Source organism: Phasianus colchicus, chromosome 4, assembly GCF_987193195.1.
Source record: "Phasianus colchicus chromosome 4, bPhaCol1.hap1.1, whole genome shotgun sequence".
Taxonomy (NCBI): domain Eukaryota; kingdom Metazoa; phylum Chordata; class Aves; order Galliformes; family Phasianidae; genus Phasianus; species Phasianus colchicus.
Genome location: NC_143439.1, coordinates 72,189,834 through 72,217,458, shown reverse-complemented (window position 1 = coordinate 72,217,458; position 27,625 = coordinate 72,189,834). Strand labels below are relative to the sequence as shown.

Below are 27,625 nucleotides of genomic sequence, written 5' to 3'. Positions count from 1 at the left end.
GTGTACAGAAACCAGCTCCTTTGGGCCAGCGCTGACAGTTTTGTTTCTCTTTCCCTTTGCAGATTCCCTGGATGCCGCCAAAGGCAGCAAACTGGTGAGTGCTGACTGACCCCATGCTGTGAGCTGCTGCCTCCAGCTCCTTGTGCAGCACGGGGCAGTGGAGAGGCAGATCTGCACATTCCACTCGGTTGGTTTTACTTTCATTACCATCTATCATCTCTCTGAGAGCTCCAGGAGAGCACACAGATGCACCCACACAAAACCTGCTGGAAGGGCAGGGTTCCTCTGGCCTCTCTCTTATTTGGCCTTTTTCAGTTCAGTGCTCTGTAGTGCCAGTGGCAAAGTGCACTTCTCAAACCCCTGGGAAGCGAGGTGCTAAGAGTGTTTTGGTTAATGACAAGAAACCAGTAAGGTGCAGAGAAGCAGATTCCCAGCGCCGTTGTCTGTGCTGCTCTCATTAGTCCAAGCTCAGCCAGCACTGCGGCACGCACAGCCCGTGTGCTTTGTGCCTGTGCTCCTTAAAAAGCAGAGAGAACAAACAGCCACCCCTGCGGGAGCAGTGAGCCCCTTGGAGGATTTGAAAGCAGCATTCTCTGCTGTGTGCATAGGGCTCACAGAGAAACCTGCATGTGCTTCTGAACATCGTTGTCAGGAATCCCAATGCTTGAGGCGTTGTGGCTGTATTGCATCCGTGGGTGATGTATCTCAGGGCAGCAGGAATCGGAGTGGGTCCCCGTTTGTTGCTTACTGCTCTGAGCACAATGGGTTCCAGGAGTATGGGGTGGGGGAAACCCCTTCCTGCCTTCCACTGAGGGCTCGGGGCATTTCACAGGGTGCTGAGCGCTGCTTGGCCTCCTGCTGCCGTGTCCTGTTGGCTCAGCATCTGCCTGTTGGGTGCAGCCTCTGTGCTGGCAGCCCCTCATCCCCCCATGTTCCCCACCTGTGATGTGGGGCATCTCAGTTCCTGGCTTTAATTGTGCACTGGAGTTAAGACACAGCTGGTGGAACAGGGGAATGTGGCTCTGGGAGTCTGCACTTGGGGCTGTGGCTGCTGTCCTGCTGCCCTCTGACTGCTCCCTTACTTTCCTGAGGCTCTGAAGGTGAATTAGGGTTGGTGCTGTCACACTGCTCCTCCCGGAGCTGCTTGGTGCTGCTGTGCTGGGGATGCTTTTGGTGTTGCACTCCCTGGAAAGCAGCCTCTCTGCCCCAATGGCCCTTCACACCCACATCCTGACAGCAGCTCTCTGGTTCCCGGTGCCTCAGGGCTGCATTCCCAACCCTGCAGGTGCCCAGCCCAGGGCTCACACTGCACAGCATCTGCACCCCCCACACTGCCCTGCTGCTGGCCTGGTGGCACACAGCCCTGCTCCCACCACCACCCTGCAGCCCTGAGCTCAGTGCCATGGGTCCTGGGGGGCCTGAGTTTGTGCATCCCAAGTTGGGAGGGACGCGTAAGGACCATCAGGTCCAACTCCTGGCTTCAGCAGCACTGCTGTCTGAGAGCGTTGTCCCAGCACTTCTTCAGCTCTGGTGACAGAGCCCCATTGCCCAAGAGACAGTTCCTATAGGTGGGTGCAGCACAGAAGCTCTGCGGCCCCGGGACTCAGGGACCCCCCTGCAGGATTGTTCTCCCACACTGATGGTGCAGGGCACGGAGCAGGGATGGCTTCCTGCTGGTGTCAGGGGAGGGGCATCGCAGTGCAGGATGTGGGCTTTGCTGGGGAGCAAAGGGTTGCTGGATGAGCCACCAGGCTGAGAGTTCCTGAATGCAGAGCTTAGGGCTGCTTCAACCCACTGCTCCTTGCTGGGGTGAAAGCGTTGGAGTTGCCTGCCTTCTGCCCTGCTTTTCATTGTGGGCATTCCAAAATTTCCCTTTCGATGCAAATGAGCAATTATGTCCGTTCTAATGGGAGCACCTCGGGCTGTTCTGTAGGGGAGGAGGGCACTCATTGCTGCCTGGTGAGAGCGTGGATCCCTGCAGCTCTCTGAGTCTGTGGGGTGGGAGTGCGGGCAGTGTGGGGGCTCTGCCAGGGGTCTGTGTGGGCTGGGAGTGGAGCTGGGCTGCTGGGAACCCCCAACCCTGCAGGTGCCCTGCTGGGGGCTGTGCTGTGTGTTCCTTGCAGCGCGCCCTGACCCCAAACTGCTGTGTCAGCCCAGTTTGGCAGCCAGGTCAGTGGCAGCGGCGTACACCGAGGGGTTGAAAACACACTCCATTGCCTGCTTTCCTCTGTTAAGGCTCCGTACATTTGTTTAAATCGGTCTGAATGCATTTCTCTTTCCTGTTGTACGTGGTCATGCAGCCTGGTGAATGCACACCCAGCTCTAATGGTGGCGGTGGCTGAACAGAGGGCTGTTCTTACTGCCGCCATCCAATACCGTGAGCTCTAACTCTCAACCTTTTATTTCCTCCTCATGCAGCGTGGAGCCAAACCCAAAAAGGTGGTGCGTTTTTGACAGTCTGTGTGTTCCATCCCAGCTGCATGCATCGCCTCGGGTGCATCCCAGCCCTCCCACTCCATCTCCAGCTGCATGTCTGCTCATTGCATGCCCCCCCCAGCCCAGCACCTCTCCCCACGCAGGGGAGGTCAGTGTGGTGGCCAGGTGTGCAGCCACAGGGCTGCTGCATGCCTTTCTGGGCAACACGCGGTAATGCTGCGCTGGAGAGCAGCGGTGATCTGTAGCTCCGCTCCGGTAGGGCAGGAGCTGTTGTGAGATAGCAAAAGGTGAGAACTGGGCCAGGTGCCATGCTGTGGTGACCTGGGATGGGTCACTGCTACGTGTGGTGCTGCCCTGCTCCTGGGGCTGTGCCTTCCCCCAAGGTAAGGACCTGCACAGCCCACCTGTGTGCAACACCCAGCACAAAACCTGCAGTACTGCCAGACTCAGCTATAACTGCACGGGGCAAGGGAGGGAAGGGTCAATTCCTACAAGGAGGGAGCGGTAATTCCCTACAGGCTGCTTAGGGGTAGGTTTGTTTGCAGTGGAAGGAGGGAAGAGCCAGTTGCTCAGAGCTGGGCTTGGCACAGCCCGGTGTAAGCAGTGGAACCGTACCTGTGTGGTCTTCTGCCCAACAGCGATGTCTGCTGCTCCTTTTGTGCTTCCAGCTGCTTCCGTTCAGGTCTGGGGCAGGAAGGCATGGCAGGAATGCCATGTATGCATTCCCTGTGCCTGCAGTCTCAGTTCTTGCTGTGCTGGTTTGTGTGCAGCTTGTCCTCACACAGCTGCTTGTGCCTCCGTCGTTGGGAAGAGCTGCTCCGTTCGGGTGCTTTGTTTCTTTACCTTGCAGCCCCCATCTGCTGGGCTGTGGGGCTGCCTGCACGTCATGCTGCCATCTGCTCACAGCTCTGTGCTGCTCAGTAGCAGCAGCAGTGTGCTGAGAGCTGTGCAGAGCCCTTCCTGCAGGCGCAGCGTGGAGGAAGGAGGGTGCAGGCAGGGCTCAGGCTGTCCCTCGCTCCGCTCCCCCTTCCTCCACTGCTCTTGGTGTTGCCCAGCTATGTGAGAATCAAGGCCTGCTTGGCACGGCCACAAGTAACCAACGTTATTAGCAGGTAAATCCTCATTCATGAGATTGAGGTAGCTCTGTGCATGTTAAATATAGACTTAATCGCATTACAGGCTGCTGCTTGCTGCCTTCCTGTGCCAGATGGTCCCCGTTCCCCGAGCCACATCCCCTCTCCTTGCACCCTTTGCCTTGCTTTTGCTGCTGTCCTGGAGCCTCGCCATGGCACTCGTTAGGAGCAGGTCTGACGTGCTGTGACAGCAGCGTGGTGCCAGCACTGTGGGGCTCCAGCTGTGGGGCAGCCCCGTGCTGTGGGGGGGCCGTGGCTGTGCCAGGTGAGCTCTCACTCACTCAGAACCTGGCATTGCCTGGCGCTGGGGCTGGTGTCTGGAGTGGGGAGGGCGCTCAGGGCTGCAGGAAGGGCCGGGCAGAGAAGTGTGAAGGAATGCAAAGTGCGGTGATTGTGTTTTGCTCAGGGAAGCTGTGAGCTGCCCGGTCTGTGAGCCGAGCTGGCCTGCAGCAGCCAGAGCTGGAGTGGTGCCTGTTTGGTGCTGTCCGATGCGTTGGCGTTGTTCCTGCTCCAGCGGCATCCCTGCTGCTTTCAGTGTTCCAGCTGGAGCTGGATTTTAAGTGTTTTGTTTAGAGCACAACGGGTCCATAATGAGCACAGCTTCATCCCTCCCCGCCATCCCATGGTCCTGTATGACCCTCCCACGTCCCCCCGCTCAGTGCCGGGGCAGCAGATGGGCTCTGCAGCTCCGTGAGGGCGCGGGGCTGTGCTTCCAGATGGCTGCTCTGAAACAAGAGGGGGTCGGCTCAGGTCCTATTAATCTTTTAAAGGAAGGAGTAATCCGATTATCTCACAGAGCGTGCCTCACGTCTGAGCTGCCCACACCACGTCCTGCAGGAGGCTGCAAGGGACCTCTGGACTCCCCCAGTCCGTTCCCCACAGCAGCTGCACACAAAGCATCCCTTCTGGTGGCTTTGGGTACCAAAGGAGACCCCACAGCCCCTGTGCTCTGTGCCAGGGCTGTGCCCCCCTCACAGCACAGCAGTTCTTCCTCGTGGCCGGGAGCTCCCCAGGCTGCAGGCTGTGCCCGCTGCCCCTGTCCTGGCACTGGGCACCAAACAGAGCCCGGCCCCATCCCCCGCCCTGCAGATCCCACCAGCACTGCTCAGATCCCCTCAGCCTTCTCTCCTCCACGTGCACAGCCCCGGGGCTCTCAGCCTGCCCCCACCAGGAGCTGCTCCAGGTCCCAGCAGCTGCCAGCCTGCCCTGAGCTGGGAGCCCCGCACTGGGCGCAGTGCTCCAGATGTGGTCTCCCCATGGCAGAGCAGAGGGGCCGAGCAGCTCCCTGCCCTGCTGGCCACTGTGTGCCTGCACCCCAGGGAGCATTGGGCCTCCTGGGCCACCAGGGCTGCTGTAGTGCTGGCTGCAGGGAGGGCAGTGTGCAGACTGCAGGTGCTGTGAAACGAGCTGAGCTTAGCCCTGCTGTCAGACCGTGCCTGCTCCTGGCCCGAGATAAGACACAGCAATCTGATTATCTCTGGTGGTGCTATGAGTCCCTGCTAAGCTGCACAGCTCCTCCACGAATCGCTTCTCTTGGGTATCAGTGCATGTTTTTAAAGTGCAGTTCAGAAGCATCTGACTTCAGTTGTGACATTGCATTTTCCCATCTCCTCCTCCTGCTTACAAGGGCGGCTCTGGGAGGTGTGGCCGGCTCTGTGCTGGCTGTAGGACACAGACATTGTGGGTTTGGGAAGCTGAGTGCCTTAGGAAGGGGCTGGTTTGTGGGAGCAGCTTCTGCCTTCCCTCTCTCACTGCAGTGTCCTGACCCCCCGACTCCTCTAGCAGTGCAGGCGGCACTTTGCTCCCTGTGCCGTCAGCCCAGCACAGGGGCTGCTTTTGTCTGAGGGGACACACAGCACTGCCTGCGCTGGTGGAGTGGGATGGGGCGAAGATTTGCTGCCTGTCACAGCCCACAGGGACAGGGTGTGGGGAGCCCAGAGTTTGGAGTTGGTGGCCAGACCCCGAGAGCTGTTGGTGCACACCGTGCCCTCAGCATCCCAGAGTGGTTTGGGATGGAAGGGGCCTTAAAGGCTCCAACCTGCCTGCTGCAGCAGGGATATCAGCACAGCCCATGGGGCTGCTGGGCTGACTGCTCACCTGCAGGGAGCTGCCCCCATTTAGCCCCAGTGTGCCATCACCAGCTGGGATCGGGGCAGGTGAGCTGCTGGGGGTGTCCTTTGGGCTCTGGGTTCATCATGCTGTGTGGGGCCCAGCTGGGCAGAGCATGGATGTGGCCAGAAGGTCAGTGTGGCTCCCCAGACAGAGCTGAGTGCTGGGGGCAGAACCCAGCTTGGGGCTGAGCTGATCCTGCACAGGAGGGTCGCAGCCATGGCTGTGCGGTGATGCCAGCTGGGTGTGGGGCTGTGGGGGTGGCTGCAGCCAGGAGAAGCGGTCGGATGCAGGAGGGGAGCAGAGGACTGACAGCAGTGCACTCCATTTCAAGGCCCTGAACCACGAGTTGGACACCTCTGCAGCGCTCAGGGATCCGCAATGGGAAAAACCACCTGGCCTGGGAGATGGGAAGGCACCGCTGGGACTGGGGCTGGCTGGCCTGGCAGCGATAGTGAGCACTGAGGTGTGGTGTGGAGGGCTGGCTGCCCCTGCCCTATGGAGCCCACGGCTTCTGCCAGCCCACAGCTTGGTGCCAGGGGCTGCAGCCATGCCTTGGTTGGTGTCTGTATCTGAGAGATGGGTCCAGCTGGGCTGCGGGTGGCCGTTGCCTTGGAGGTCACTCACTGCAGGCTGCTGTTGTCCTTTGAACTGCAGAAAATTGCTAATGCTTGAGAAGTGGTGAACTTAATCTAGGTTTATGTGAATGATAGTACTGTGAAAACTAGGCTGACTTGGTGCAGATAAATGTAATTCTGTCCTTAATTAACTTTGCAGATAGGAGTGATGGTGTGTGACAGTGAGTGCTGCGGTGCCCTGAACTCCTGCAGCACCTCCTCTGGGTTGGACACATTGCTTTGTGTGAGTGCTTTGAGGGGAGAGGAGAGGAGAGGAGAGGAGAGGAGAGGAGAGGAGAGGAGAGGAGAGGAGAGGAGAGGAGAGGAGAGGAGAGGAGAGGAGAGGAGAGGAGAGGAGAGGAGAGGAGAGGAGAGGAGAGGAGAGGAGAGGAGAGGAGAGGAGAGGAGAGGAGAGGAGAGGAGAGGAGAGGGTTGCCACCTCCAGGTCCTGGATCAGGAGTGATGCATGGCTGGAGAGAGCAGCGGTCCTGACTGCTGGTGGGGGAAGCGCTGGGGGTGTTACAACCAAGTGCCATGCCTTCTTTGCTACATTAATTCTGTCTCCCTCTCTTAATGTGATATCTTTGGGGGATATCCACATTTCCTCAGTGGCGTAATCTAGTGGTGCAGTGCTTGTCCTATAGGAAAATCTCAGCTGCACCCTTCTTCTGGGCGCTGTGCTGAAGCCACCTGCTGTTTTGTCTGCCAGCTGAATGATGCTGACGTCTCTGGAAGGATTTCACTGGTTAAAAAAAGCCCACAAGAATCCATTACAAACGAGCCATCAAAAAACCCAACACAACAGGACCTGAAAGAGGAACCGAAGGCCTGGACCTGCCCCACCATGCGCCCCCCATGGCAGTGGGGGTTCTGCTCCGTGCCTTGCTCCCAGTCTCACACCCTTGTGTTACCTTAGGCCCTGGACGGCGTTGTCCTGTGATGGAGATGATGATCCCTATGGCCCCTCCCACCTGGTGATTCTGAGAACCAAATGGGGTTCTGCCTGGTCTCCAGCTGCCAGGACCTGTCCCCTCTCTCTATGGGGTGACACAGAGCAGTGCTGGCACCCGGGGGGCAGAGCAGCCCCAAGGGCAGCGCGGGGTGGGGCTGGGGATGCTGACGTGACCCCATCCCCAGCAGCTCAGATGTGTAATGAGAGCCAGGCTCCATCCCTGGGGGGCATTGATTGGGGCATGTAAGCTGAGCTCACTTTGCTGAGTGCTTTTGAGTCGCCCTGAGGGCTGGATGGAGTCAGATGATGAGATGAGAATGTGGGCTGATGAGCAGTGATTCAGCGCTTGGCTGGGCAGCGTGCGGTGCCAGGGTGTGTGGGCTCCTCTGCTGGCCTTCAGAGCAGCAGGAGCTGGAGCTGTTTGGGGCCAGCAGAGGATGCTCAGCTGCCAGGGTTTGCTTTGTGAAAAATGGCCTGAAATTTTTTGCAGAGAGGTCCTTAAAGGGCATAGAACCATAGGATGGTTGGGTTGGAGAGGTCCTGAAAGATCACAAACCGTGGAATGGTTGGGTTGGAGAGGTCCTTAAAGGGCATAGAACCATAGGATGGTTGGGTTGGAGAGGTCCTGAAAGGATCACAAACTGTGGAATGGTTGGGTTGGAGAGGTCCTGAAAGATCACAGAACCATAGGAACGTTGGACTGGGGAGGTCCTGAAAGATCATAGAGCCATGGAATGTGGTTGGGTTGGAAAGGTTCTTAAAGATCACAGAACCATAGGATGGTTGGCTTTGGGATGGAAGGGTCCTTAAAGCCCAGCCATCCGCTCCCCCTGCTGAGCCGTGGTTGCCTCCCGTCGAGCAGCTGCCCAAAGGCCCTTTTGGGGCAGTGCAGCGCTCTGGGCCGGGGCTGTAATTTCCTCACCCCGCTCTCCCATCCGACGCCATCTCAGCCCGTTATCCGACGCTCCCATCCTCGACCTCGGAGCGCTGAGCTCTCGGGGGTCTCGTAAAAACACGGGGTTCGGTTTTAGGGACAAAAAAAGTCTCTGTAGGGATGTAATCGCGTGGTCTTAGTGTTGGGACCGAGTTGGCGTGGGGTCCTGAGCGCCGGGCACCGCGGACAGAGCTCGCCTTCCCGATGGGGCCGCGGGGCGGAGGTGGGGGGCGGAGATGCCGGGCCTTCGGGTGCTGGAAACGCTGCCGCGGGGGGGGGGGGAGCGGTGCTGGGAGCGGTGGGGGGCCGTGGGCGGGCATCGTGGGAGGGGGTCGGGGATGGGGGGGGGGGAGCGCTCCGGGTCGGTCCGGCCGTGCGGCGGCTGCGGAGCATCGCGGGGCGGGGCGGGGCGGGGCGGGGCGGCACCGCGCTGATGTCAGGCGGCGGCGGCGGCGGCGGCGGGGCGGCGGGCGCGGGGCTCCGGCAGCTGCGGGCGGCGAGCGCGGAGCGCGGCCATTTGCAGGCGGCGGGCGCTAACGGCTCCGTGTCCATTCTCTCCCGCCGCCATGAGGCAGGCACCGGCCGCACGGAAGGTACAGCCGCGCCCTAACCCGCATGCGGGGATGGAGATGGGGGGAGCGGGGCCGCAGCGCTGCGCTGCTCGGGGCTCACGGGGGGCGGCCGTGCCGAGCCGAGCCGTGCTGTGCCGAGCCGTGCCGAGCCGTGCCGTGCTGTGCTGAGCCGAGCCGTGCCGTGCCGAGCCGTGCCGAGCCGTGCCGAGCCGTGCCGTGCTGTGCTGTGCTGTGCTGCGGGAGCTGCGCGCTGCTGCGGGGCGGGGGGACGGCGGCTCTGCCCGGTGCGGTGCTGCTCTGTGCTGCTCTGTGCTGCTCTGTGCTGCTCTGCTGCCCTGCATGCTTATTTTTAGCATGGCCAGGATGTCACTGCTGGCGTTAAGGAGAAATTGGGAGGATGCTTTTTTTTTTTTTTTTTTTTTTTGCCTGATATGAAGAAGTGGAAATAGAGATAACCGAAGGCCTCCTCTGCATCAGCAAGGAGACTTTGCGGCTTTAATGCACAGCATCACTGCTGATCTTCGTCTCTGGATGTGGTACCTTGAACTCACCAAATAGAGCGATGAGCTCTGCCCTGCTCTGCCTGCTCTGCCCTGCTCTGCCCTCCACCCCAGAACCACATCCAAAGCAGAGCTCCATGGGCCATTCGGTACCGCAGTGCCCGGTGGGTGCAGCCACGCTCGGCAGTCCTCAGCTCAGCCCTGCACTGCTCCAGGCTCAGTCCTGGTTTTCCTCTTGCTGCTTTCCCTTCCTCTGCACCTGGCCCTGCTCATGCATGGGGCATTCCAGCTGTTGGGAACACTGTGGTGCTGTGCAGAGTGCATCTGGTGTGACCTGGGAGGGCTGCAGAGCTGGGGGTGCCCATGGGGCGATGGCAGGTTGTCCCCGTGCTGGGTGATGCTCGGGGCTGCATGCTGCCCAAGAGGGAACCTCCTGAGAGCCACAGGAGATCCCAGCCGTGACCCATAGAGCAGCTCTTGGCAGCACCAGAGCTGTGCCAGCCCGGTCCGACACAGCTTGTCAGCACAGCCCCTTCCTGCACACTGCGAGGTGACCGATGAGGTGGTGCCAGCTGCTGTGGGCTGGTGCACGACATGGTGGGATCCAGGGGACCACGGTGTTTGCACTGGGCTACACCAGCCCTGCAGCCGTGCAGAAGCTGCAGTGCCTGCACCCCGCTGCCCAGCAGAGCATCCCTTCACGCCCTGCCTCGTGCAGGGCTCTGTGTGCCACCCGGCTGCACTTCCTTGCACGGGAACGGGCGAGGAGAGCTGCACCAGCTGACTGTGATGGCTGGGAGGGAGGAGCCAGCATGGCAGCAGCCACCGCTCTGCGAGGTGCTCACGAGTGCAGCGGGGACCACAGATGCCGAACTGCTGCTTCCCTCCCCACGGGGCAGTCGCCCAGTGCTGGCAGATGGGCTCTTCACAGTGGCGCAGCAGTGCACGAACCACGGCCTCCTTCCACGTCACAGCAGGCCGTGCTGGGAGAGGAGGCATAAAACCAGGACTCTGTTGTTCCACGTGGTCGCCTTCCGAAGAACATCACCAAGATGTGTCCCTGTTGGGCAGTGTTTGGTTTGCACCACGGGAGCTGCAGAAGCAGAGGGTTTCCAGCTGGAGGGCACATTCAGAGGCCGCCTGACCCCTGCAGTGAGCAGGGACAGCCAGAGCCCATCCCTGAGCCGGGCTGTGTGCAGGGATGGGGCTGAAGTCTGCACCATTGAGTCCCCAAGGAGGTGTTTCCTGGGGATTTTATTGTCCCTCTGCGTGGTCTGTGTGCAGCAGAGCTGTGTGTAACAGGGCTGTATGTAGCAGGACTTCCAGAAGAAGCCAAAGTGCTCCAGCAGAGCTCGTGCTGCAGCTCCCAAAGCAGTGCTGTGTAATGGAGGTGTTCAGCTCTTCTGTTCTCGTTGCATTTTCCCAGCTGGCTTTGCAGAGCAGAAGATGTTCAGGAAGATGTGTGTCTTCCTCTCTGTACTGCTTAGTGCAGCCTTTCAGAGAATGGTCTGAGTGAGAAGAGTGAGGTTTAGCCTCAGCAAAACGCAGTGAGCAGCTCATGTCTGCAAGGAATTCCTGCTGCTGCTTAGGTCAGGTCGGTGCTGCAGGGCTGCATGTCCCCAGAGTGGGGCCATCCTTCTGCTGTCCCCGGCCCCGTTGTGCCCAAGGGTGGCTGCAGGGATCTCCCTGTGCCGTGTGAGGTCCCATGGGATGCAGTGGGCTCTGTGTGGGGTCCTGCCCCGTGTGTGCGGATGGGTTTGTGTCTGGAAATGAGAAGGAAGTGTGGAGGTGTTTGGGAAGAGGCTGCAGGAGATGACATCCCTGCAAGAGCCTGGGGCTGCAGCATCTCAGGCAGCTGGTCAGTGATGCTCCGGCTCCTTCAGCAACAAAGGGGTGGGGGGAGAGAGGAAAAAACCAGTTTGGATAATAACAAAGTCAACCTCGCACTTTTTGGACATCCCTAAGAAAGGAGCTGAGTGAAACGCGCTTTCCAGCAGCAGAGCCTGGTGAGCCTGCACAGCACCGCCTGCAGCTCCAGCAGTGCCATCAAGGGAGGGGAGTGACCCTGCAGTGTGGGGGTGCAGGCAGCTCGGGGGGCTGCAGCCGACGTGCTCTGCTGGGGCTGTGCTCACAGGGCTTTGCCCAGCGCAGCAACCAGCACCGTGTCCGGCTGCAGCGAGCACTAATGGCAGCCATCTCTTTTGTTTCCTTTCCCTGTTCTCTGCTGCGTCTGCCGCTGTGCTGCTGTACCTCTGCTCCTGTCTTTCCCTGTCTGAATGTCTCTCCTCCTCTGCCTTCTGCTCCCGTGTCCCTGCAGACCACCGCCCGGCGGCCCAAGGTGAGCACAGCAGCGGCGGTCGTGTCCCCTCACCTCGCTGGGTGCTGCGTTGTGTCCCAGCACTGCGTGGCACCTGAAGGGGCTCACCAGGTCCATGTGCTCCTCTGGAGTGTGTCTGAGTCGTGGGCTGATCTGCTGGGGCGAAGTGTGCCAGGGGAATGGTGCTGCTGCCTGAGCCGTGCCCGGATGCTGCGTGGCAGTGCTGGGCTGTGGGCTGGCTGGGCGCTGCTCCCTGTCCTCACTGTCGCTGCTCTTCCCATTGTGCAGCTGTGAGCACAGGGCTGGGGAGCAGTGAGAGCTGTCAGGCAGGGCTGTGTCAGCCCAGCACAGCCCCTCGTGCTTCATTCCCCACCATGGAGTGAATGCATTGCGAAGGAGTGCAGCACGTGGTTGGATGAGCACAGACAGGGTGGTAAATCCCCTAGGAACTCATTAACAGCTGGGTTAGGGCTTGTGAGTGGCATACAGCTTTATCTCTTCTTTGGAGAGGTCCCTACAGGGATAGTTTCACCCTCACCGCTGTGTATGGGAGTCACAGTATCACACAGGCTGGAAAAGACCTCTGGGATCACCAAGCTCACCCCACCCCACCTGCCCCCTGACCATGTCCCCAGGTGCCACATCTCCACATTTCCAGGGATGGGGACTCCCGGCCCTCCCCCGGCACAGTGTGAGGCTGTCACCTCTCATCACTGTTCCCTGGGAGCACACAACCTCCTTTCAGGGCGCTGCGGAGAGCAGTGAGGCTCCCTGGGCCTCCTCCTCCAGCCTGAGCCACCCCAGCTCCCTCAGCCACTGCCCATAAGCCTTGTGCTCCAGCCCTGCACGTCTTGCAGCCCTTCGGCCAGCCTTACTGCCCTCACCAGAGCACGCTGCAGTTTGGTTCTGCCCAGCAGCAGTGACACCCCTGACCCCCCAGCCCCATCACTGTCAGCTCTGCCATGAGCACCTCAGCAGCACTGCGGCCGTACTGGGCTGCCCCCAGGGGTGTTGCTCTGTGCCACAACTGAAGGCTTTGCCCAAGAAGTGCTGCAGCAGCAGGAACAAGAACTCTCTTGTTGGGGCGGTGCATTTCTCAGAGCTGATGTGTGCAGCTCGATGCCATGGAGATTGCTTTGTGCCAGAGTGTCACCGATGGCACCGGGGAGGGGATTGCTGTGCTGTGCCTGGAGGTGCTGCCTCCTCCAGCACCGCTGTGCTGCACCGGGTGTGGGTCGGGCAGCAGAGACCCAGCGTGTGGGGTGGGCAGTGGGCAGTGGGTGCAGTGTGTGGGGTGGGCAGTGGGCAGTGGGTGCAGTGTGTGGGGTGGGCAGTGGGCAGTGGGTGCAGTGTGTGGGGCGGGCAGTGGGCAGTGGGTGCAGTGTGTGGGGCGGGCAGTGGGCAGTGGGTGCAGTGTGTGGGGCGGGCAGTGGGCACAGCAGTGCCGTGCCACACATCCAGGTCTGTGTGCCTTGAGAGGCCATGGTGCTCCATGCAGCCAATCTCCAGGAGTGAATGAAGTCAGGAGATGAGACTGCCCAGCTCTGGGGCTGTGGGCTGAGCCCCTCAGCTGAGCAGGTGGGACAGGTTCTGCTGGGGCAGTGCCCTCCCTGGGCCTGCAGCAGTGATTGGCAGCACGGTGGCAGAGAGGAAGCAGCACTCCTTTGCTGCGGTTCCATCAGGCTCCCCTGCTTTCCTTTGGGCTCCAGCTGCTGCTCTGCCCTTCTGTTGCTCGGTTCCCCATAAGTTCCCCACTCCATCCCCACGTTGGAGCTGCAGAGCTGGGGCACACGCAGGGGATGCACAGGTGTGTGTCATGGCAGCAGCGTGGCTGTGGGAGGGGAGGTGGCACAGCACTGCTCTGCTGTCCCCATCACTGGAGGCCGCGCTGCTGTATCACTGCACCCAGCACGGGGCTGCTGTGGGTCTGTAAGCTGTGCCAGCAGTGCCATACAGCGTTACCTTCTGCCACCAATACCTGGGAATGTGGTCCCAGGCGGACGCAGCCTGGAGCACCGCTCGCTCCTCCTTCACTCTGGGCTTCCTCGGTGCTGCTGTCAGAGCTGTGGTTGGCAGCAGTCAGTGCTGGGGGGGAGGGCTGGGTGACGTGTGGCCCTTGCAGCGCTTACCCACATTGCGCCTCGCTGATGCTCTGCCCTTTGCTTTGCAGCCCACCCGGACCCCCACCTCCGCCCCCTCCAGCGGCACCGCGGGGCCCTCGGGGTCGGCCTCAGCCTCGGGGGGGGAGATGAGCAGCAGTGAGCCCAGCACGCCCGCCCAGACACCGCTGGTGGCCCCCGTCATCCCATCCCCCTCACTGACCTCACCGGTGGCACCCATGGTCCCCTCGCCCACCAAGGTAAGCGGGGTTCCACGTGTGCAGGGTGCCCACCCTGCAGGGCAGAGGGGAACTGTGTCCTCAGTGCTGGAGCAGGGGGAGAGCCCTGCAGCCTGGGGCTGCTCGAGTCCCATCTTCCTCCCCCCTGGCTGTTTCTAACAGTTGTATCAGCATAGTTCTTCCATTTTTGCTCTTTAAAATAGTTCTTCATTACTTCCGTCCTGCTTTCTATCAGTTAGTTAAAATGAGAGCTTGAGGAAGATGTAGGGCACCAGTGTGAGGAATTCATGGCAAGAGAGGACACAGAGCCCAGCCTGAGGTGGGAGCCTGGGAGGGGCTGCAGGGAGCAGTGCTGGTGGAAGGTGAGGAAACCCCATTGTCCAGTGCTGGTGGAGGTGAGGAGATCCCATTGCCCCAGTGCTGGTGGAGATGAGGAGACCCCATAGCCCCAGTGCTGGTGGAGATGAGGAAATCCCATTGCCCCAGTGCTGGTGGAGATGAGGAAATCCCATTGCTCCAGTGCTGCTCTGCAGACTTATGACAAGCCAGCAGCGCTGCCTGCTTGGTGGTCTTTGCCCAGGAGTGAGCAAGCAGAGCAGAAAGCTGCTCCTTCTGTCCTGTTTGACACACAGGGTATCTTGCAAGGTCTCTTCCCTGGTGTCCCCCAGCTCGATGGCTTTAAGCCTGGTCCTGGGGCTGCCATAAAGCCGTGCTGCTAGGTGAGGTGTGAGTGCTGCAGAGCTGGGGTGGGGAGCACGGGACACTGTGTGGGGCTGTCCAGGCTGCAGCCAGGGTGGGGGGCTGTAAAACCCCAGGGCTGGGGGTGCACAAGGAGTGTCACGCTGAGCTGTGTGACACCCACAGAGTGCAAAGCAGGTGGGTCTGGGGTTTTCTTTCCATGGTGCAAACACTGAGCTTTTCTCCGAGGCTCTGCTGCAGTTGCAGGGGACAAGCTGGCAGCCCCCAGGGAGAGTGTCTCATGGTGCTGTGCCACGGTGGGCACAGAGAGGCTGTGGGACACTGTCCCTGGGGCGGCCCCATCCCTTTGAGCCTGGCCAGAGCCCTCCCAGCCCACGCCTGGTGCTGCAGAGCACAGCACGCCCGGGCTGTGGGGCGTAACCCGCAGCTTTCTCTGCCCGCAGAGCTGCCCAGCAGTGGGGCAAAGCGTGCAGGAGGACCAGGTGACTGCTGCCCATGGCCGTGCTGTGCTGTGTGCATGGGGGGGGCTGCAGGGGTCACCGCTGTGCGGTGAGACCTCACGTGTGGCTGGGGGTACATGGGGCAGCGTGCTGCTTGGCTGCTGTGTTCCTCCTGCTCACAGCACAGCCCTGGGGCACAGTGCTGGGGCAGTCAGTGTGCCCTCCCATCAGAGCACTGGCATCATCCCCAGCAGTGCGCTGTGCTCAAGGTAGTGCTGGTTTCACCACGAAGCCCCAACAGCACAGCCTTGAGCTGCCTGGAGCAGCAGGGGCAGATATGGGGGGCAATGGGGGCATGGGACCCCGGGCAGTGGGCACAGGGCCCAAGGGAGCCCTGCTGGGCGTGGAGCTGCCTGTCTGGGCACACTGGGGATGGGATGGGATGGGGTGAGGGCTGGGACATATCGGGGCTGGGAGGTGCCCCTGGGTCAGGTTCCCATTGGGTGTGAGCACAGCTGGTGTGTCCTGCTCGTGTGTGTGTCCGTGTGCCTGCATTGCACACTAACAACTTAAAGCACTGGTTGCTGTGAGTCTGCAGTGCTGCACAGGTGGTTGTGTTAAAACCTTTCTGTGAGATCTGGCTGTTTGTGATGATGTGTTTTCTGCATGCCATAACCCCACTGCCACCTTCGGGGTGGGGAAAAAGTCACCAAAGGGTTGTAGAAAGGGCTGTGGGTGCAGAGCTGCAGGTGCAGTTCTCCAAAAGCTGCTCCCGTAGCGATGCTGGGGTGCTGGGAGGCTGTGGGTGATTTGGGGTGGTTCTGAGCTTTTGCTCTCAGGGTTAAGTGAGTGTCTTTGGAGCTCTGTCCTATGAATGAATGCTGCTCCTCCTCTTGGCCATTCTCGGGTTGATGCTGCAGGAAGAAGAAAATCTGCGTTCCCAAGTCAGGGACCTGGAGGAAAAGTTGGAGACTCTGAAGATCAAGCGCAATGAAGACAAAGCCAAGCTTAAGGAGCTGGAGAAGTACAAGATCCAGCTGGAGCAGGTGCAGGAGTGGAAGAGCAAGATGCAGGAACAGCAGGCAGACCTGCAGAAACGGTTAAAGGAGGCCAAGAAGGTGAGCCTGCAGCTCGTGTGGGGCTCCCCAGTGTTTGTGGAGAAGCGCTTTGTGCCTCCTGTTTGTGTTTCCTTCTGTGTTGCACCCAGGGATTGCTCTCTCTAAATGGACAGTGCATTCCCATACAGCTCTCATGGTTTAAAGCAGCTGCACCTCAGTGTGGTTTTGTCTTAATGCAGCACTGATGGGGGCTTCTCTTTGCTGTACTCAGTGGGTGTTTGTGTAGGCTGAGGGAAGCCTGTGCTGTGCTGGGGGCTGTTCGTGTTCCTGGGAGGGCTGGAGGGGATGTCAGTGTGTGTAAATGCCTGGGGGGGGGTCAAACAAACAGAGCTGGGCTCTCAGTACTGCTGAGATCTCACAGCCCCCAGCCCCACCCCTGCCACAAGCTGGCTGCCCCACCAGCTCAGGCCACCCAGGGCCCATCCATGGCCTTGAGCACCTCCAGGGATGGTGGATCACAGCTCTGGGCAGCTGGAGGGGGTGTGAATAGGGGAGAGGTTCCCAGAAGAGGGGAAATGAGAATGTGGGCAGAGCGCTGCCCCTCCCAACTCTGATCAGCTTTCATTAATTAGAACCATAGGATGATTGGGTCATTGTCCAGAGGGGTGGTGGGTGAGAGACCCCAAGGTCAGGGGATGGGGCTCTGCACCCCTGTAGGAGCTGTGGGTGTCCCCGTTCATTGCAGGGGAGTGGAACCAGGTGGCCTTTGAAGGGCCCTTCCAACTCAGACCGTTCTATGGTTCTGTAGAATGATGGAATGGTTGGGTTGAAGGGCACCTGAAAGCCCACCCAGACCCAACCCCTGCAGTGGGGGTTCCCCAGGGCCCCATCCAGCCTGGCCTTGGGCACCTCCAGGTGGGGTTCAAGCCTCCTTTGGGACAGCTGTGAGAGCTGGAGCTGCCCAGGGCTTTGTGGGAGGGCTCTCCATTGCTGGCCTTGCACTTTGTGGCACAGTATTTTCAGCCACGTGTGTTTGACTCCAGGAAGCCAAAGATGCTCTGGAAGCCAAGGAGCGCTACATGGAGGAGATGGCCGACACCGCCGACGCCATTGAGATGGCGACCCTGGACAAGGAGATGGCAGAGGAGCGGGCAGAGTCCCTGCAGCAGGAGGTGGACTCCCTGAAGGAGAAGGTGGAATATCTCACCATGGACCTGGAGATCCTGAAGCACGAGATCGAAGAGAAAGGTGGGCGAGGAGCTGGGGGGAGTCGGCTTGGGCTGCTCCGTCCTCGGGGAGAGGACTCAACTAATTGGGGGCAGCGGCCGCATTGCTGACCCCTGGGGAAGGGTGGGGATGGATGGGTTCAGTGCCAGAGGCCTCATTTCGGTGCTTGTCCCTGTGCTGGGGACAGTGGTCCCACTCCAGAAGCGCCCTCTGTTTTTCCTCTCTGTGACTAAGCTGCCCTCTTCCTGGGCTTTGCACTTAGCACTGGGGAGCTGGAGCTGCTGGCACCTGGTGTGTCCATGTGAGCAGAATGATGCTTCCTTCCTGCTGCAGGCTCGGATGGAGCAGCATCCAGTTACCAGGTCAAGCAGCTGGAGGAGCAAAATGCGAGACTGAAGGAAGCTCTTGTGAGGTAGGAGAGCGCCTGTGCTCCCCAGAAGGATAGGAGTTGTCACTCTTGGTCTCTGCGCACTGATCAGAGCCCCTCTGTGGATGAGTGGACGTGGCAGCTGCTGCCGCCCTGGGGCTGTGTCTGAGCTCTGGTGCTCTGTAAGCCCGCAGCAGAGAAGGGAGAATTCCTTCTCACTGGAGTGACGTTTATTGCTGCCAAGTCCCCTGAGTACAGCTCGCGTGCCTGGGGGAGGTGGCTGCCTGCACTGCACTGCCACTGCATGCCTGCTTTGGGCTGAGAGCAGCTCGTCCTCGAGATACACAGCCTCTGTGTGCCTTAGAGAGCCCCAGCAGTGGCATTATGAGTGCTTTCAGCCGTGCTTTGGAAAGTGCCATCGGTGCCCAGCTGCACACACAGGTCTGGGGGGCTCTGCAGCTGCATGCTGCCAGCACTGGGCAGTGTGCTGCAAGGAAATGGCCTCACCACGCTGCCTGGGCTCCTGCTGGGCTGCTGCTCAGCCTCGGTCTCCTGCAGGATGAGGGACCTCTCTGCATCGGAGAAGCAGGAACACGTGAAACTCCAGAAGCAGATGGAGAAGAAAAACACGGAGCTGGAATCGCTGCGGCAGCAGAGAGAGAAACTGCAGGAGGAGGTGAAGCAGGCGGAGAAAACAGTCGATGAGCTGAAGGAGCAGGTGAGTGCTGGGGGGGGGGTGGCTGGGGTGTTGAGCAGCAGGTGTGGGGCACTGAGCAGCAGGTGTGGGGCTCAGCAGTAGATGTGGGGCACTGAGCAGCAGGTGTGGGGCACCTCTTGGCATGGAGCGATTTCTGTGGTCACGGTTGGAGCCCACATTGGTGACACGGTGGGACTGCCTGGTGCTGGGGTGGCTGTGCAGCAGTCGGGCCCCCCAGCAGCCCTGTCATGGGGCTGTGACTTGGTGCTGCTTCCAGGTGGACGCTGCTTTGGGCGCTGAAGAGATGGTGGAGACTCTGACAGAGAGAAACCTGGACCTGGAGGAGAAAGTCCGGGAGCTGCGTGAGACCGTTGGGGACCTGGTAGGTGGGGGCACTGGGTGGGGGGCGGTGGGACCGAGTGGGTTGGGAGCTGCTGTGTGCTGCCACGGCACATCAGTGCCTCTGGGGTCATGGAATTAATCCCACACTGCAGCATAACCACATCCTGCACTGCGTCCTCATTGTGGCCTTCCAGTACCTGAGGGGAGAACATAAACAGGAGGGGGAATGGCTGTTTGTGAGGGTGGATGGTGATAGGACAAGGGGGAATGGCTTTAAAGTGAGACAGGGGAGGTTTAGGTTGGATGTGAGGAGGAAGTTTTTCAGCCAGAGGGTGGTGAGGCACTGGAACAGGTTGCCCAAGGAGGCTGTGGATGCCCCATCCCTGCAGGCATTCAAGGCCAGGCTGGATGTGGCTCTGGGCAGCCTGGGCTGCTGGTTGGCGACCTGCACACAGCAGGGGGTTGGAACTGGATCAGCACTGTGGTCCTTTGCAACCCAGGCCATTCTGTGATTGATTCTGTGATTCTCTGACCCTCCTCCCCAGGAAGCCATGAACGAGATGAACGATGAGCTGCAGGAGAACGCCCGTGAGACGGAGCTGGAGCTGCGGGAGCAGCTGGACATGGCGACGGCGCGGGTGCGCGAGGCGGAGAAACGCGTGGAGGCCGCCCAGGAGACCGTGGCTGATTACCAGCAGACCATCAAGAAGTACCGGGAGCTCACGGCACACCTGCAGGTACTGCTGCCAGCCCTGAGCACCGCAGCCACGGGGCTGAGCGTGGGGTGTCCACAAAGGGCTGGCCTGAGCTGGGGCTGCACGCTGCTCTGCTGCAGTACTGCATCCAGGTCTTCAGTACAGGAAAGGCAGGGAGCTGTTGGAGAGGGTCCAGAGGAGGCCATAGAGATGATCAGAGGGCTGCAGCACCTCCACTACAAAGACAGGCTGAGGGAGCTGGACTTGTTCATCATGGAGAAGAGAAGGCTGCGGGGTGAAGCATTGCAGCCTTCAGCACCTAAAGGGAGCCTACAGACAGGAGGGGAGTCAGCTCTTGGGAAGGGGAGATAAGTGCAGGACAAGGAAATGGTTTGAATTGAGGGAGGGCGGATTGAGGTTGGATGTGAGGGGGAAGTTGTTTGCTGTGAGAGTGGTGAGGTGCTGGAACAGCTGCCCAGAGAGGCTGTGGATGCCCCGTCCATCCCTGCAGGTGTTCAGGGCCAGGTTGGATGGGGCCCTGGGCAGCCTGGGCTGCTGTGAAATGTGGAGGTTGGTGGCCCTGCGTGTGGCAGGGGGCTGGAGCTTCATGATCCTTGAGGTCCCTTCCAACCCTGGCCATTCTGTGATTCTGTGTGATTCTGCTGCCCCATGGAGGTTCTGTGCTGGGCTGTCTGTGTGTCCATGGCCTCAGGCAGTGCTGGCTGTCCCTCTGCTGCAAGGGGAGCGTCTGCTGGAACTCATGCTGAGCATGTGTGTGTTTTGGCCTTCACTCTGCTGCTGCAAACTTGGGAACCTGGAGCAGCTGGAGCACCGTGGGTCATCCAGCGCAGCTCTCGGCTCTCCTTGGCTTTGCTCGTGGCTCAGAGATGGGTGATGAGTCCATGGGGGTTCCTTGGCTTCCACACAGCTCAGCATCAGTTGTGTTCCTCTTCCTCACGTTGCACAAGGAGCCCCCAGAGAGCAGCTCTGGAGCTGCTCTGGGTGTGCAGAGGCCATGGGGCTGTGGATCTCCCTGCAGTGATTTACCTCTGTCTGACTGCACTTCTCTCCGTGCTCAGGATGTGAACCGGGAGCTCATGAGTCAGCAAGAAGCATCTGCAGAGAAGCAGCAGCAGCCTCCCCCCGAGATGTTCGACTTCAAAATCAAGTTTGCAGAGACGAAGGCCCACGCCAAGGTAGGGCAGCAGGAGCGCTGTGTGCCGGCCGTGTAAACCATCCTCGGGGTGCTTCCTGCTGCGTGCCACAGCTGGAGCACCGTGGGGTGGTGTGGGGCTGCCCTTCTCGTGGCAGCTGCTCACACACCCAGGAGCTGTGTGCCTTCTCGGCCCCTGGGCGCACTGCCGGCTCGTGGGCAGCTGTACATCATCAGCACCCCACAGCCTTTTCCTCCGTGCAGCTCTCAGCTGCTGCCCCATCCTGCAGCAGTGCGTGGGGTCGGTGTGAGCCAAGGGCAGTGCCCGGTGCTGGGCCAGACAGCACTGAGCACCTCTGGGCTGTGTTGCTGCAGGCCATCGAGATGGAGCTGCGCCAGATGGAGGTGCAGCAGGCCAACCGGCACGTCTCCCTGCTCACCTCCTTCATGCCAGACAGCTTCCTGCGCCACGGCGGGGATCACGACTGCATCCTGGTGCTGCTGCTCATCCCACGGCTCATCTGCAAGGTGGGTTCCCCAGGGCTGGGCTGGGGCTGTCCTCAAGCCACTGTGCTCTTGGGTTCACCTCCTGTCCTGGAGGGACTGGGATTTTGAATGCTTATTTGTTTGAGGACTTTCAGCATTGCCTGGGAGGAGGAAGAGGTGGAGGGGGAGGAGGAGGAGGAAAAGGAGGAGGAGGATGAGGAGGAGGAGGAGGAGGAGGAGGAGGAGGAGGAGGAGGAGGGAGCAGAGGTTCCTGCCCTGGCTGTCAGTGGCACACTGAGCTGCAATACAGGCATCTCAGCCCGTCCGTTTGGGCAGTGCCAGCATTCTGCCAGCACAGATGGGGTGGGGGCTCACAGCTGTCCCTCATTCCCCCTCTGCACTCAGAGATCCTTCCCAGGAAGGCAGGGTGTGCTTTTTGGGGATGGAGGTGCAGGGTGTCCATCCTGTACCCAGCAGACCAACTCAGGGCAGGCGCAGGAGGACTCTGAAGCTTTCCCCTTCCCCACAGGCGGAGCTGATCAGCAAACAGGCACAGGAGAAGTTTGAGCTGAACGAGAACTGCGCGGCGCGTGCGGGGCTGAAGGGAGCAGCAGGAGAGCAGCTGAGCTTTGCAGCAGGGCTGGTGTACTCACTGAGCCTGCTGCAGGCCACGCTGCACAAATACGAGCAGTGAGTACACGGCCCTCACCATGGGATCCCCAGTGCTCCCCCAGCAGAATCACAGAATGGCCCAGGTTGGAAGGGACCTCAAGGATGATGAATCTCCAACCCCCCGCCACACGCAGGGCCACCAACCTCATTTCACAGCAGCCCAGGCTGCCCAGGGCCCCATCCAACCTGGCCTTGAACACCTTCAGGGATGGATGGGGCATCCACAGCCTCTCTGGGCAGCTGTCCCAGCACCTCACCATTCTCATAGCAAACAACTTCCCCCTCACATCCAACCTCAATCTTCCCTCCCTCAACTTCAGACCATTTCCCCTTGCCCTGCAGTTATCTACCCTTTCAAAGAATTGAAAAAGGGGGGAGGGAGGAGGGGGAGTTGTGGCTCCTTTCCACAGAGCTCCCATTTCATGCCCTGCTTTCCTGCAGACGTGTTGACTTCTGCTCACTGCTGTGCTCGCCGGGGTGCTTGGAGGTCGGCCCCCAGCAGCACAGCCCTGCATTGCTGCTGTCCCCCCCCAGAGCCCTGAACAAATGCAGCGTGGAGGTGTACAAGAAGGTGGGGATGCTGTACCCCGAGATGAGCGTGCACGAGCGCTCCCTGGACTTCCTGATCGAGCTGCTGCACAAGGACCAGCTGGATGAGACAGTCAACGTGGAGCCTCTGACCAAAGCCATCAAGTACTACCAGGTGGGTGCGATGCATCAGCCTGATTTGGTGCCCTGGGGAGCATTTCACCCTTAGAGCGTGCAGGATTTGAGCCTGTGGCCGTCAGCTGGGGCTGTGCTCCATTCCTGGGAGGGTCCATCATAATCCCCCTGCGCTGGGATTCTGTACCTCAGTGCTGTGTGTTGGGGTTGTTCAGAAGGGCCACCTTAATTCAGCTCATTGTGAGGGCTGAGTGCTCACAGGACCTGCTGTGGTTCTTTTGAGTTTTCACTTCCAGTTAAAAATCAGGGCAAACTCAGTGTTCGTGGGTTTGTTTTTTTTTTAATGCATTTCGTCATTTGGTTTGTGTGCTTGCATGTGTGGGAGCACTCAAGGGGTGCTGATCTGTGACGATCTCTTTTTGTGCAGCACCTGTACAGCATCCACCTGGCCGAGCAGGCTGAGGACTGCACCATGCAGCTGGCCGACCACATCAAGGTGAAGTGCTGCAGAGCAGCCCACTGCCCCCTCCATCCCATGGGAGCCCCTTCAACCCCTCCTGCCTCACTGGCAGTTCCCTGGCAGCTGCTGCTGCTGCTGGCACAGCCGTGGGATGGGCCCTATGGTGAGGGGAGAGGTGTGAGCCCTGCAGGATCCCTTGTGTCCAGGAGCTCCTGAGCTCCATGTGGAAGCACTGCGCCCCACGGGGTAAAACAAAACATATTCAGTGCCTCAGACCTTTCTCTTGGAAAACCCAGAGTCGGAGCAGTGTGGTGTGCAGAGGGTCCGAGCCAATGCCTGAGCCCAGAGCACCCTGTGCCCCCAGAGCACCGTGCTGCCCCTGCACTGCACTGCTCACAGCGCCCGTTTTGTGCCCCGCAGTTCACCCAGAGTGCCTTGGACTGCATGGGGGTGGAGGTGTGCAGGCTGCGTGCCTTCCTGCAGGTAGGAGTGTGGGGTGGGCTGTGCTGGGTGCCCCCATCCCCCCCAAGCAAATGGCTGAGCTCCTTTCTCTGCTCCCAGGCCGGGCAGGAGGCGTCCGACCTGGCCATCCTGCTCAAGGACCTGGAGACCTCATGCAGCGACATCAGGCAGTTCTGCAAGAAGATCCGGCGCCGCATGCCAGGCACGGACGCGCCGGGCATCCCAGCAGCACTGGGCTTTGGGCAGCAGGTGGGCTGTGTGGTTCTGCGCTCAGGGTGGGTGCGTGGACTTCATCACCTCCCGTCCATTCTTGAGTTTCTTCCTGCTTTGCCATCCTCCCAGTGATGGCTGCTAAACGTCAGCCCTGTCAGAGCCAGGGGCTGCTCTGCTCTATGGCTGTGGTGCCTGGGAATTGGGGCGGTGCAGCCCTTTTGCTTCCCCCCCTCACACCCCACTCTGCCTGGCCCCAGGTGTCGGACACGCTGCTGGACTGCCGTAAGCACCTCACCTGGGTGGTGGCCGTGCTGCAGGAGGTGGCCGCTGCCGGCGCGCAGCTCATCGCCCCGCTGGCTGAGAATGAGGGGCTGCAGGCAGTGAAGCTGGAGGACTTGGCCTTCAAAGCCAGCGAGCAGGTGGGCAGCTGTACTCTGCCTCCACGGGCGCCCTGCTGCGGCGAGGGGACCGAATCCCCGCTGTGCTGCAGAGCTGGGAGAGCTGCAGAGCCTGGGAGCAAAGCGGGATGGGAAATGCCACGACAGCGCTGCCCTGCCCCGTGCTGCACCACAGCTGCCCTGCTCTGCAGCCCCTGTGGATGTGACACGGTGTGGGGGGGGTAGGGGGACTGCAGGGGGCCGAGAGCTCCGCTGAGGGCCCCCTGCACTGCCCACCCCCCTCCAAATCCTTGCAGATCTACGGCACTCAGGGCATCAACCCCTACGAGTGCCTGCGCCAGTCCTGCAGCATCCTCATTGCCACCATGAACAAGATGGCCACGGCCATGCAGGAGGGAGAATACGACGCCGACCGGCCGCAGAGCAAGGTGGGCCGGGCTGTGGGGTGGGCTATGGGGTGGGCTGTGGGGTGGGTCTGCGGACAGAGCTGTGCTTGGAGCTCTGCAACCCAATTCTATATCGTCTCCCTCCACTCCCCTCTGCAGCCCACCCCACCTGCTGAGCTGCGGGCAGCTGCTCTTCGGGCTGAGATCACCGATGCTGAGGGGCTGGGGCTGAAGCTGGAGGACAGGGAGACCGTCATCAAGGAGCTGAAGAAGTCCCTCAAGATCAAGGTGAGCCAACAGTGAGGCAGTCAGCCAGCAGAGGGCTGCAGGGCTGCTGTAGTGCTCAGCTCAGTGCCCCCACTGCCGTGCTGCTGCCCGTGGAGCTGCTGCCTCACACCCTGTTGGGTCCTCAGCAGTGCTGCAGCCTGGTGCCTCGCTGTGGGCTCTGCCCACACTGCTCTGGGCACCACGGGTACAGCAGTGTGGGGTTTCTGGGCAGCCCCTGCTAGGGAACTGCAGAGAGCTCTCCCCAGTGCACCCCCAGAGCTCTGAGCTCTGATTTCTTCCCCTCTGCTGCAGGGTGAGGAGCTCAGTGAAGCCAACGTGCGCCTCAGCCTCCTGGAGAAGAAGTTGGACAGCGCGTCCAAGGATGCCGACGACCGCGTGGAAAAGATACAGACAAAGCTGGATGAGACCCAAACACTGCTCAAGAAGAAGGAGAAGTAAGCGTGGGGTGGGGGCTGTGGGGCTGTGGGGCTGTTAGGGGTCCCCTGTGACCCAGAACCGCCTGTGGTGCTCGAGGTGATGGGGAACATCTGTGGGGAGGCACGGGGTGAGCTCTGGTCAGAGCTGTGACTGTGTGTGCTTCTGCAGGGAGTTTGAGGAGACCATGGATGCCCTCCAGGCAGACATCGACCAGCTGGAATCCGAGAAGGTGGAGCTGAAGCAGCGCCTGAACAACCAGTCCAAGCGGACCATTGAGGGGCTGCGTGGAGCCCCTGCCTCTGGGGTCGCCTCCATCGTGTCGGGCATTGCAGGAGGTGTGTGGCACCAAGAGCTGTGAGGGCACTCACAAAGGGCAGGAGAATGCAGCAGTGCCCCCCCTGAGGAGCTGGGGCTGCCCCAGAGGGCTCTGCTGTCCTTGGGGAGATGGAGCCTGGGGGGAACAGGCCATGCTGGAGTGGTGATGGGGCCGTGGGGAGGGCTGACAGCTCTGCATGGGGGCAGTGAGGGCACCTGGAGCGTTGGCACCTCTGTGTCCCTCATATGGTGGCAAACAGCTCCACACAGGGCTGCAGGGAACCATGCTGGCATTACCAGCAGTGCTGGCTGCAGGGCAGTGCGTGGTTGGAGCTGTGAGCTCCCTGTGGCCGGGGGCCCTGCAGTGCTCTGGTGGGTCCTGGTGTGGCTCCTGGCCCATCCAGCCCCCCCGGGCTGGGTGATGCCATCACAAGGAGGGAACAGCAGCATTGCCCTCTCGCTGCACCATGAACACCACCAGCTTGCTGGGGAGCAGATGGCAGCTGCCTTTGGGTTGCAACTTCCCCCTGTGTCACTGCAGCCTTGAGCTGCAGCTCCAGGCATCCCACTGTGCTGCAGTCCCTGCTCCCTGTGCGGGGGACGGAGTGGCGCAGGACGCAGCTGGGAGCACAGCTACTCTCAGCCCCAATCCTCAGCATAATTCCTCTTCTTGTCTCTCCTCTGCCTCCTCTCCCTGCACTGCAGAGGAACAGCAGAGAGGTACGGCAGCGCGGCGTGCGATGCTCCCAGCAGTGCATGCAGGGGAGCGGCGTCCTGCGGGCACACAGCATGCTGGGGGTGGGCAGCAGCTGCAGCTCAGGGAGGGTCGTGGTGGCTCAGAGGCTGTGCAGTTTGGGGCAGAGGGCTGCACTGAGCGTGGGACTGCAGGATGTGGGGTGACGTGACTGCAGCAATGGTCCCTGCAGTGCACAGAGAGCCCAGAGTGCATCCCTGGGAAATGGGCAGTGGGAGCACGGTGTGGCGGAGCTCTGAGCAAGACCTGAGCACATCCGTGGTGCCTCGCAGAGCTTCGGGTGGCACAAATCGTGGCGCTGAGCTCCCTGCGTGCCCAGCACCCACCGTGCCGTGCTGCACCGCGCTGTGTGGGTGACACCGTGTGCCTTCCTGCAGGCGTGGGGGCCGGGCAGGCAGCCGGGGGCAGCACGGGGCCGGTGCAGGTGAAGGATTCCCCCCTCCTCCTGCAGCAAATCGAAGCACTGCAGCTCTCCATCAGGCACCTCAAGAACGAGAACAACCGCCTCAAGGTGAGCGCAGGGTGCTGGGACGTGGGGCTGGCAGGGCAACCCTGCCACGACCCCCCAAACTGCGGGGCAGGAGCTGGCAGTGCTGGCTGCTGGTGGTGGTTGCTGCTTCACACGGTGTGGACTGGGGGCATTCAGGGCTGAACGGAGCTCTGTGAGGAAACAGCAGCAAAGAAGCTCATTAACTAAATAACGCTTTGCTAACATTAATTCGCAGACGTGTAATTACGCAGATGGTGATGCATCACCGCAGGGCTGTGATTATTGCTTACACCCAACGGGGCACAGCCATGGCTGCTGCCGTGCCTGCATGGTGTGACATGGGGGAGCCCCAAGCCTGGCAGGCACTGAGCAGCACTGCAGGGTTGTGTGTCCCCCCCCACACACAGAGTGTGAGGCAGCACTGCCACCACGGGTCCCCCCACCCTCGGGAGCAGCTGTTTCTGAGCACCACTTTATGCCTTCTTCTCCTTGCCTTTAATGCTCATTTCCTCTGTTCCTTTCCTCCCAAACACCCAACCTGCTCCCATCACCCCCTGCCCCAATCGCCCCCTATTCCTCACCCCCTGCTGTCCCTGCTGTCCGTTCCACTGCTGTCCCCTGGCAGGGCGCACAGATGAAGCTGGAGCTGGCCGGCCTGAAGCCCCTGCAGGTGGCCAAGGTGTCCCTCCCGCAGAGCAAGCAGGGGGAGGGCCCGGCCACGCTCACGCTGTACCGCAAGAGCACGCAGCTGCTGGAGACCCTGTATCAGATGAGCACCAACGCCAAGGTGGTGGACACCAAGCAGACCAAGTCAGGTGAGCCCGGCGGGGACGCGGTGAGGCCGAGCCCGAGGGCTGTGAACGCCGTCGGTGCCATCCTCGTGCCGGGGGGGGGGGGGGGGGAGCACCGGCACCGTGCGGAGCCCCAGGCCTCTCCAGGAGCCCCGCGGCCCCCGGCCTCTCCTGGCACCCCGGGGTGCTCTGAGCGCAGGGGTTGCCGAGGGCCGCGGCCACGCGTTCACCTCACACCTCCGCA

At 60.8% G+C, this 27,625-nt stretch overlaps 1 protein-coding gene across 11 annotated transcripts in view; it reads left to right on the top strand.

Annotated features, from left to right (window-relative positions):
* The window catches only part of DCTN1 (dynactin subunit 1), a 42,042-nt gene that overhangs the window by 13,865 nt on the left and 552 nt on the right, over positions 1-27,625 (top strand). For 2 of the 11 annotated variants that reach the window (XM_090139985.1, XM_090139980.1), the window contains 27 exons: positions 63-94; positions 2,419-2,439; positions 8,757-8,774; positions 11,571-11,591; positions 13,741-13,929; positions 15,051-15,089; positions 15,968-16,165; positions 17,149-17,353; positions 17,666-17,744; positions 18,258-18,417; positions 18,674-18,778; positions 19,284-19,475; positions 20,513-20,629; positions 20,962-21,114; positions 21,602-21,762; positions 22,279-22,447; positions 22,835-22,903; positions 23,288-23,350; positions 23,429-23,578; positions 23,800-23,961; positions 24,237-24,368; positions 24,486-24,614; positions 24,906-25,048; positions 25,200-25,366; positions 26,052-26,066; positions 26,478-26,611; positions 27,216-27,405. In XM_090139985.1, coding sequence (XP_089996111.1) covers positions 63-94; positions 2,419-2,439; positions 8,757-8,774; positions 11,571-11,591; positions 13,741-13,929; positions 15,051-15,089; positions 15,968-16,165; positions 17,149-17,353; positions 17,666-17,744; positions 18,258-18,417; positions 18,674-18,778; positions 19,284-19,475; positions 20,513-20,629; positions 20,962-21,114; positions 21,602-21,762; positions 22,279-22,447; positions 22,835-22,903; positions 23,288-23,350; positions 23,429-23,578; positions 23,800-23,961; positions 24,237-24,368; positions 24,486-24,614; positions 24,906-25,048; positions 25,200-25,366; positions 26,052-26,066; positions 26,478-26,611; positions 27,216-27,405 — 3,213 coding nt within the window. Of the gene's footprint in view, positions 1-62; positions 95-2,418; positions 2,440-8,676; positions 8,775-11,570; positions 11,592-13,740; positions 13,930-15,050; positions 15,090-15,967; positions 16,166-17,148; positions 17,354-17,665; positions 17,745-18,257; positions 18,418-18,673; positions 18,779-19,283; positions 19,476-20,512; positions 20,630-20,961; positions 21,115-21,601; positions 21,763-22,278; positions 22,448-22,834; positions 22,904-23,287; positions 23,351-23,428; positions 23,579-23,799; positions 23,962-24,236; positions 24,369-24,485; positions 24,615-24,905; positions 25,049-25,199; positions 25,367-26,051; positions 26,067-26,477; positions 26,612-27,215; positions 27,406-27,625 lie in introns of those variants that run through there. The other 9 variants (XM_090139982.1, XM_090139981.1, XM_090139983.1 and 6 more) reach the window with 9 other exon arrangements.